Source organism: Triticum aestivum, chromosome 3D, assembly GCF_018294505.1.
Source record: "Triticum aestivum cultivar Chinese Spring chromosome 3D, IWGSC CS RefSeq v2.1, whole genome shotgun sequence".
Lineage (NCBI taxonomy): Eukaryota > Viridiplantae > Streptophyta > Magnoliopsida > Poales > Poaceae > Triticum > Triticum aestivum.
In genome coordinates this window covers 391,134,984-391,144,928 of record NC_057802.1, presented here as the reverse complement: position 1 = coordinate 391,144,928, position 9,945 = coordinate 391,134,984, and the positions used below count along the sequence as shown (strand labels likewise).

At 49.2% G+C, this 9,945-nt stretch overlaps 2 protein-coding genes across 2 annotated transcripts; one reads left to right on the top strand and one right to left on the bottom strand.

Annotated features, from left to right (window-relative positions):
• Positions 1-653: 653 nt before the first annotated feature.
• Positions 654-2,582, top strand: LOC123079107 (protein Mpv17). The gene is made up of 6 exons (XM_044501780.1): positions 654-1,065; positions 1,354-1,509; positions 1,597-1,729; positions 1,819-1,858; positions 2,008-2,116; positions 2,206-2,582. The coding sequence occupies exons 1-5, from the start codon at positions 763-765 to the stop codon at positions 2,093-2,095; spliced, it is 720 nt and encodes a 239-aa protein (XP_044357715.1). The 5' UTR covers positions 654-762; the 3' UTR covers positions 2,096-2,116; positions 2,206-2,582.
• Positions 2,583-2,689: 107 nt separating this feature from the next.
• On the bottom strand, positions 2,690-8,613 carry LOC123079106 (protein STICHEL-like 3). Its single transcript, XM_044501778.1, has 6 exons — positions 6,665-8,613; positions 6,064-6,283; positions 5,410-5,868; positions 4,355-4,985; positions 3,861-3,921; positions 2,690-3,036 (listed from the first exon to the last, which is right to left on the bottom strand). The coding sequence occupies exons 1-6, from the start codon at positions 8,372-8,374 to the stop codon at positions 2,938-2,940; spliced, it is 3,180 nt and encodes a 1,059-aa protein (XP_044357713.1). The 5' UTR covers positions 8,375-8,613; the 3' UTR covers positions 2,690-2,937.
• Between the last annotated feature and the right edge of the window lie 1,332 nt (positions 8,614-9,945).

Below are 9,945 nucleotides of genomic sequence, written 5' to 3'. Positions count from 1 at the left end.
CCCTCTACTTCTTACCACGGTCACACACGTCCTTGTAGCACTAATACTCCTTCGCACCGGAGATGGTCGGTAGACGGACCTCGAGCTTCCAGCTCCGGCGGATCCGACCGCCCATTGCACCGAGGCAATAAATTCCCGTGAGACCGAATCCGAACTCGATCGGGCGCATACGCCCGAGTCGACGGATCAGGACTGATCGGAGTCGGATCCGCTGCCTGCCAAGCCGGAGATCGTCGGAAGAGAGCTTGAGGCGGAGTGGAGTGAGTAAAGTGGCTAGGGTTTGGGCCGGGATACAAATGTGAAGGAATATATGTGGGGTCGAGATAGGCTAGCGTAGGCCGGGTCCGGCGTGACGGACGCGCCCAGGTCTTTCTATATTCATCCTAAATTTAGGCTGGATATGAGAGGTGCGAGTCAATCCAGGCATATGAGGCCGGTACGTGAAGTTGTCTAGATTGGGTTTTTTTGACGGTCAATCACCGGACGAGCCCGGCTGTAAAAAAAATAGTTGGTCGAGCTTCCACAGGTCTAGTCGAGCAGCTTCAGACAGCTCATCTTCCTTTGCCCCAAAAACATCTCTCTGTGTTTACGCTGCTCCGGTCCCATTTGCAGCGACACCAGGCCAGAGGACTCGGAGCCACAAAACCTATTGGTGGGAGTGAATACCCTCCTCATGCTCCGTATCTCACCAAAGCTGTCCCACACCGCCGCACGCCTCGGAACACCCCGCACACCCGCCGCCGCCGCCGCCGCCGCGGAAAGATGAAAGCCATCGGAAGCGGCGGCGAGTGGTGGTGGAACCTCCCGTCTCTCCGCCGCAAGAACGAGTCGCGCCGCCGCGGCCGCCGCAACCAAGACGCTCGCGGCCGCCGCCGCGGGCCCCCGCGGGAGCCGCTCTCGTCGTCGTCGTCGGACTCCGTCGGCCAAAGCCGTGGCTGGCCCCTCGAATTCCCGTTCCAGCAGGCGGTGACTGCCGCCTGCCTCACCCTCACCGGCGACACAATGGCGCAGGTCCACCGCCGCATCGTCGACCGCCGGAAACGCGGCCCCGAACCCGACAGCAAGGTCCTTTTTCCTGCATCTCATTTCCCTTTGGAAACCGTAATCAAAATGGAGGCCCTAATAGGATAAAACTGGGTTATGATTCAGTTGTGTAAACATTCCGGCAACTGAAACACCTTCAACTTCAGTCATTGTAGATCAAACTGTGAAATCCAAATCAGTAGTGTGCGTATACTAAATCATAGCCGTGCATCACCATGCCACAAGTTAGCTAATCTCACAATGCACTGTGATGACCTGACACTTTACGATTGTACTAAGTTCTCGCACGCGCCGGTGTCCTTCTTTCAGGCTCTTGTGCCGGATCTATTGCTCAACCACGATTGGCTTCGTGGGCTTCGTATAGCATCTTACGGATTTCTTCTCTATGGTCCTGGCTCATATGCATGGTATCAGTTTCTCGACAAAAGCATGCCCAAGCAAACACTCGCGACTCTGTCCGCTAAGGTATGGTATGCACCCTCCCATGTAACCGGATGATTCGGGGATTTCGATCATGATACATTCTATATTTTATGTCTGTTGTCGTTCCAGGTCCTACTGAACCAGATTGTTCTTGGTCCATGTGTTATCTCTGTAATTTTTGCCTGGAATAACTTGTGGTTAGGAAAATTGTCAGAATTGCCATCTAAGTATCAGAATGACGCCCTTCCCACTCTTCTCGATGGTACTGTTTCTGCCTAAGCGTATTCTTAACATTGTGCTTGAACGAAAACAACTCATGTTACGTTATGTCTCACTATTCTGGTATTGCAGGGTTCAAATTTTGGATTCCAGTATCGATTGTTAACTTTGGGTACAGTCCCTTAACTTCTGGATCTACTTTTAAAAATTTAGCTCAGCATTTTTCTAATCCCAGCCTAGGGTAGTATAAAGTTTCTAGTTTAGTCAGTATTTCACTTCATCTAAACAGCCGTTTATTATGCTTTATGTTGTGCATACCAGGTTGATTCCTTTGCCTGCTCGTGTTGCCTTCATGTCCTCTTGTTCCATCTTCTGGAACTTCTATTTGTCGACCACAATGAACAAATGAACTTCTAGTTCTCAACTTCAGGTTAGTTCTTGCTGCAACTCAAAATCTCCGATGATTACTGTAAGTGCGGGGTGCATTTTAACAAAAGATCGGCTCGTCTTATTGTTCAGATCCATTCAACTGCAGCAGAGGAGGATCTGAAGGGGCTTCTTTCCTATTATACGTAGTATGGCGGTGGTGCCTTGGGCAATTCTGGTGGTGGTCTCTTGAGTCGACAGACATGATTGCAGATGATCCATAAGTATGTGGATACGGTCGATGGAGAAATTACAGTTTTTTCTAAACATCTATGAGCATGTTGCTCTAGTTTGACGGTGAAAGTGTTGTAATCTGTATCATTTGTTCAGTAACCTTGAACAAAGACATTAGTGCAGGCCTCTGAATACAGTTTTGTAAGTGCCATTCTCCAGGAATCTGAATTCCGTTTTCGAAAATGAAGATCGAGAAAGAATAAAATGAAGATCGAAGCAGGTTCCAGCATCTTTAATAGCATTGTTTTCCCTTCTCGTGGTCAATATTATATTTTCCTGACATGGTTCACTAATCACAAACTGTTAAGCAAAGACACTTCTTTCACAGTATAATACTGAGCTATGCCGACTAGAAAACCATTTATTAGTGAAGCCTCTGGTACAGACTCTGTTGGCTTTCAAAAAGAATTACAAAGCATATTTGACAGAAAAGAATTCGCTACGCCATTTCTATTTTTCTTTTACATGACAAACAATTTACAGATTAGAGAAAGCCTAAAAATTGACACAGCTACAGTCTACAAGGTACAAAGTGAATGAATTATGGATGCTAAATTAAACGCTTGTAAAACTACCACTTCTAGTGTTCTTTTATCTTGGGGATTTTGTGGAAATGCATCTTCCACACAGGATAAGCCGCGATATAGCTCGTGACCTTCCACTTCCAGTCCTGACCCTAAACGACGAGAGCTGTGGAAAAATGATTGGATTAGCATTGACAGAAACATATATATGATAAACATAAGAACAAAAACTGTAATTTAAGCAGGGTTCAAAAACTCTGACGCTAATTTTTCATGCACATTACCAGTGCGCAAACACCATAGCTGTGCTGTGTTCAAATACCTTATCACTACACAGTTGCTAATTCACTTAAAAATCTACAGCCGTTCCAAACATATTCAAAATTCCTCAAGAATGTATCATTAAAAATCAACCTAACAAGGTTGTTCCTCTTTTTGGCACTGCGTTGATGTTACCATTTCCTTTTTCAAATTTGTTTGGTTTCCTCATAGAAATTGTTATATTCATCTTGAGAAAAAGGCCTCTATTCTACTCCCTCCGTCCCAAATTAGTTGTCTTAGATCTGTCAAGATACAAATGTATCTAACACGTGTTAGATACATCCATATCTAGACAAATCTAAGACAACTAATTCGGGGCGGAAGTAATAAAAGGTACTCCCTCCGTCCCATAACATCTTATATTGTGGGACGGAGGGAGTATGACCAAAGGAGAGCATCAGATCCAGCTAGGCAGTGTTGGCTCAAAAGGGGCCCAGCGCCCCAGCCTAAATGTTTCAAGCTATACAATCATGGCTTGTTTGTGTAGTTCCACTTGTTTGTGTAGTTCCACAAACGCAAGCAACTCCTCACCAATACACATATGATAAGTTAAATTTGGAAACTGATATAAGTTCGCATTCCAATTGTATTCAGTGGTGCAAAAAAAGGACCCAGTGGCACTTATTTTAGTGGCACACAGTTTCAACATAACTCAGACATGAATATTACCTTCCGGCGAGTCTTTGACGTTCTCCAACAAAGTATATTTCTCGATCTAGGCTCTAATCTCCTGTGCATAAAAAATATCACGATCAAACATCGTTCTCTGAGCAGTACAAATCACAAAGCTATAATTGGCAAAATCAATTCAAACATAGAATATTTAAGCGGCGATTTATGTTGTTACAAAAATGATTTCTTAATGCTCTCATGATACATGCTGGTATAGAGTATTGATTGCTCACCATGCATGACGGACGATTAATACTAACTATTGGTGTGTGATATCACCATTTATAATTTGTAGAATATATCTTTAGGGAAGATGCAAAAGCTTCAAGCATCTTAAAAAAAAAGATTTATCATTTGTTTTGTTTTATTGTATTTTTACAATACACAGAGTAAAGGTTTAGTGACATGTATTAATTTCTTAGATGCAGATGCTGAAGTATTACTCCTATGTTTTAGGCTGTTTGAACAGGATGTAATATGATGTTACTTACAAATTCTCTTGTTCCAGTTTTTCTGCAATTGACATAGCTTTTCGTCTAGACCAGCCTCCTCGTTGGGAACAAACCTCCGCCTTACTGAGAACATGAGCAAGTGAGAGCTTTCGTTTTACTATGCTGTTCTGTCGACGCTGTTTATTCCCATTTTTTCCTCCTTGTTTCATCACGCCCTCTTGGTTTGGTGATGACAAAGCCTCTTCCCATGCATTATCATTTCTTCTTTCATTTATATTACGAACACCATTATCTGTTTCAGGATACCTGTGCATGTGAGAAGGTCCAACTTCAATGATCTCGCCTTCTGTTAATATGTGGGGATCAGATTGCATCCACTTGGTCTTAGTAGAACTAGCTCCCTTGACAACCCTGTCTTTTTTAAGCCTCCTGACGAGGGTTTCACCTCCAGAAGAAACCGGGCTACTATGTTTACTGAAGGATCTCCTTGATATCATGTCAGTGTCATTCTCATCATGACCTGCTCCCGCATCATGTTTTGATTCATATCGGATTTCAAGTATTATAGCAGAATGAAGAACAGACTCAAACGCCTGCATAATTTGTCCCCTAAAGTTTTCAGCGTTGGACTTATTTACACGTGAGCTAAATATCACTTGCACTGTCGGCCCTGTAGGAAAAAAAGAAGCTGATGTTAGAAAACAATTTGGTAGAACAACAAGCTAACAATTACACCCTCCGATCCATAATAAGTGTCACAGCTTTGAACTAAAGTTGAATTAACCTTAGTTCAAAGCTGCGACACTTATTTTGGATCGGAGGAAGTAACATATTTCCAAGGAGATAGTAATTCAACATAGCATGAGTACAAGTTGGAGGCATGGCAGCGCTGAACCATTGACCAATCATAGTTCATTTGATTAATTCATCTGTATACAAAGAGGACAACCAGTGACTGCAAACTGAATCATTAACTACAGGAGTTTGCCATCTCTGTTTTTGTGAGTACTGAAGCTATATATTTCATCTTCTAGGCCAAAAGGAAAAAACTAGTCATTTGAAAATTGAAATGGATGTTAGACTTTGAAGCTTACCAGTGCCTAGGCTGACAGATCTTAGCTTTCCTTCTTTGGCCATCATTTTTCGTAGTGTATCTGACTGAATACTCTCAACCACTGCTTGCCAGATCATTTCATTTTCAGTTTTGCTATGTTTGGATTGCTCGTTCACTTTGGTAACAGTGGACGAACCATGGTGATTTGATGTATGTTTAATGGTTCTCCTTTCCCCGTAAGAAGTGCTTGCCATGTTACCATTATTCTCAATAGCGGAGTGCCTTGCTACATCCTTACCAGGAAGGGAACCGTCCAATACACCATGGTTGAAACTCGTACTTGTTGATGAACTTGGCACCATATACTGCTTATCAGGAGCAAGCTGAAGCAGAGCAGCCGCAAGCCATGTTGCCTTGTCATTGGAGACTCTCAACTGCTTTTCAGCTTCCGATAGTGTTTTCAAAGCCTGGCGTAGTTTCTCCATATCATTTTTTGACACTGAAATTAGTAATACCAGAACACTACATTAAGTGGTTGCAAAATATTAACCGTAAGGCAACACGGAAGAAAAACATGTCAACCAGACAACCAGACGATTGACTTCATAGTCTTAGCAGAGATAGCCAGGATAGGAAAATAGTGTCAGATTGTTCTGAATTATCCATGGTTAGAAAAAAAAAAGTTGATGCTTACAGGTTGGACGTTTGAAGAACTTTCTTCGTGGTCTATCTCTTGCAAATATGTAGGAACCAGCCAGGATGTCAGTAATTATCGTGGCAAGTTGAGACATCAGTGCCAAAGGCTCAACTCCAGTTTCTGTAATGTCTCGTAATGTCTTCACCGTGTTCACAGTGTCAGCAGATAGTGCCAAATCAAGCAAATCAACCAGCTTATCATCAGATACCAAACCAACCTGTGACATAAACAAGCAGCTAAGTTATATTGTTGTCAAAACAAGAATTGCAACCAAGGAGCATTAAAATTCTGACAGGGGCTTAGGTCACTGAGTTCCTTAGCTGTATTCCAACTATGTGATATTTCGATCATATGTGTCATCTGAAGTTGCTATACTATGTCTCATTCACTTCTTGACAAATTACAGGTTCAAACAAAACCCCAACTAAATTATTAGTTGATGACACCTTCATTCAAACCAGAAGGAAACCAGGTATTGAATCTACATGATATAGTTTGTTTTTCAAAACATAAATGTTGCTGGTATGATCATGCTTGCGAAATATCTTTTCAAGATAGAAGGGTTGATGGTAATAATGATGCTTGCAAAATATCTTACGAGTTCTTGGACAAGAGACAGAGAAATCCTTTGCCCCAACAAACTCAGCTGATCAAGAGTCATCTCAGCATCTCTCAATGATCCATCTGAACGGGATGCAATTAACCTCAATGCATCCCTATCTGCATCTAGAGTTTCACTGGTGGAAATCCACTGCAATGTGTTGACGATGTCACACTCCTTCAACTTGGGGAAAAAAAACTTCTGACATCTCGACAGGATGATATGAGGAAGGTCGAGGTTGGGACCAACAAGGATAAACACCACACGACGGGGTGCCCGGTCAATGACTTTGGAGATGATGCTCCAAGTGTCTGCTGGCAATGTGTCACAGTCATCAAATATGAACACCCTATAGTGTGATGGTGCCGGTGAAAGCATGACATTGTCAAGAACATCCGCAATTCCATCCATGTCGATGTTGCCTACGGGCCCAATCTCCATCACGTTCCTGCTTTTGCCAACATTGTGCGCGATGCACGAAATGCACGAGTCACAGGGCCGTGGGTGCTCGGCAGAGTGGCAGTTGAGCGCCTTGGCGAAGACGCGCGCGCATGATGTCTTCCCTGTGCCGTGTGGCCCATAGAAGACATACACCAACCCGACCTTCCTCCTTAGGACGGCGTTGGATAGCGCCTGCACCACCAAGCTCTGCCCGACGACGTCCTTGAACGTCCTCGGTGCGAACTTCTGTGTGAGACTCCGGTGCCGGCTGCGGCTTCGCAGAGAGCCCCGTGTCCCAGACCGCGCCTGGGACAAGAGGTCAGAATCCATCCCGCTGCTCCGGTTAGAGAATAGCCCGAGCTCCCCGGAGTAGCTCCCAGTCATGCCGCCAATGCCATTGCGTGCACCGGAGGTGGCCGCCTCGACGAGCAGAGGCAAAGCGTCAGAGTCGGAGCTGGTGGAGGAAGCCAGCCTCTCGGACTTGACCGGGAAAAGAGAGTGTGAACCGCTGAGGTGCGCGCGCGAGGCGGAGGCGGAGGCCGTTGCTTCGGGCTCGCGCCCCGGCGCCGACTTGGGGTCGGAGAGCCCGCACGATAGACTGCGGCCGGCCAGGTCGAGGATAGACTTGCCGCGGTGGTGGAGGCGCGACCAGTTCCACGGGATGCCGCAGACGTTGCGCGAGTCCTGCGGCACATGCTGCCGCAGCTCGTCGCCGTCGCGGAAGAGGTACTTGTTGCCGCAGACGGCCTCCTGGGAGCTGGAGTTGAGGGAGAGCGCGGCGGCGGCGCGATCTGGGGCCTTGCTGGCGCCGCCGGCGCGGCGGGTGACCCCGGCTCCGGCCCCGCGTTTGAAGCGGCGGCGGGGGCGCCTGGCCGGCTTGGGGTGGGGGTTGTCGGCGAGCTGGTCGAGGAGCGTCTTGAGCGACCCGTTGGCCTTGGCGCCGCGTCGGGACCTGGCGGGGAGATCGACGCCGCCGTCGCGGTCGTCGGTGGTGTAGGGGTCGGGGTCTGCCGCCACCTTGGAGGAGGACTCGACGGAGCGGCGGGTGGACGGGTCCCGGAGCGTCCGCGCCCGCGAGCGCTGCAGCGCGAGGAGGTCGCGCATCAGCGCCGCCGACGCGGGGCTCCGCCTCCGGCGCGAGGAGGACGCGGGCCCGCCGCCGCCGCCTCCCCCGTGGTGGCGCAGGTGTACGCAGTTGGTGAGGTGCGCGTGGCCGCGCGGGTGCCCGCCGCCCGCGGCGCCGGCGGCGCGGTCCGGCGCCGGCATTGCGTCACGCACGTACGGCACGAGCGCTGGGATCGAGGCGCGAGAGAAGCGCTGACTCCCCTGTGTGCGCTGCGCTAGGCCATCTGGGCGTCGGGGCGTGGGTGTGTGTGCCGCGACTGCGAGTGATTGTGGCGGTAGCTAGTGTATGGCTCGGAGATTTCGCCTTTTCGGTTGGAGGCTGCGGGGTTTCACGGGAAGGAGAGGGCGGGGGAGGGGGTGGGTGGCGGTGTGGGCTGGCGAGTGGCCTCGTCTCGTGCCGTGTGTGGGAACTGGCGGTGTTCTCGGGGATCGCGCCCGCGTCGCCGGGGCATATGGATCTCCCACGGCACGGGGCGGAACGGGGGCAATGGATTGGCCTTTCTCGGCTCGGCTCGGCCTCGGCGCCTTGGGGCGTGGGCATGCATCGGCGGCGGTTGCGTCTCCGTGGGACTGCACTACGCCAGTACCGAGGCACCGTTGGCCGAAGCGGTATGGGTCGCCTCCGTTCGCTTCCACGGCCGCGCTTAACACAGGCTGATGATAAGACGGTACAGGTACCGTTGCTCTCGCGCTCTACCATTTGGCGTGAATGGTGAGCTACATAAAAAACAAAACCAAAAAATCGTACTGAAAGCACGTGACGTGTCGTGCGTTTCGAGTGAACACAGAGCAGCCATCGCACAAGCAAAATTGTACGTAGAGCCGTGCATGCTTTATTAATTCAAAAACTTGTGCTGTACCAGCCTTGGTGGACCGCCGGATGGCCCGAGGGCTCAAGCTGCGAAGCTCTGACGTGGACAGGACAGTAATCACGCTCGGCAGTGGAGCCAGGTGCATCATCGGGTGAAACGTCGGTGGCAAATGATTCGGGGGCGAGGCCGGACTGCAGGATCGCCGGAATCAGCAGACAACGTCGAGAAGGAGGGAGGGGCCCGAACGACAGGAATCGGGAACAAGCACCACACGTGCCTGGCTGGTCAGCGGCCAGAACGTACCCAGGGGCCAGGGCCAGGCGGGGCTTTGCCGTTTGCGAAGCTTGCCCCGAAAATGTCAAGCCGAGCCTACCTCACAACCGGGTTTGGAAAAACTTTCAAATTAGGCCTCCTTTTTGATTGGCCAGTGATAGGTGCCGGCTGGCCGGCCCAAATTTCGGCCGTCGTTAGATCTCGCTAGCATCAGTGGTTCTGATTGACCCGCAGTGTGCAGATTAGGCGGTCGTCTTCCTCCTCCCCACACGTGCAAAAAAATTGGAGGAGCTCCCCTGCGCTCGTCGGCAGCCTCGCTCTCGGTCTTGGCAGCCCTGCGCTCACACGCACTTGCTGGTCATCCTGAGCCGTCTGTGCTCATCATTTCCAGTTGCAGAACCGCTGCCAAAAATTCGGCCATTTCCTCCGTTCTCTTCCGGCGATCCCCACCTCCTCTCCCTCGCCATCGCCGGTTGGCCACTGTCGGTGTCAAAACCGACAGATTTCGGGTAGGGTGTCCCTAACCGTGCGTCTAAGGATCGAAGGTAACAGGAGGCAGGGGACACAATGTTTACCCAGGTTCGGGCCCTCTTGATGGAGGTAATACCCTACTTCCTGCTTGATTGA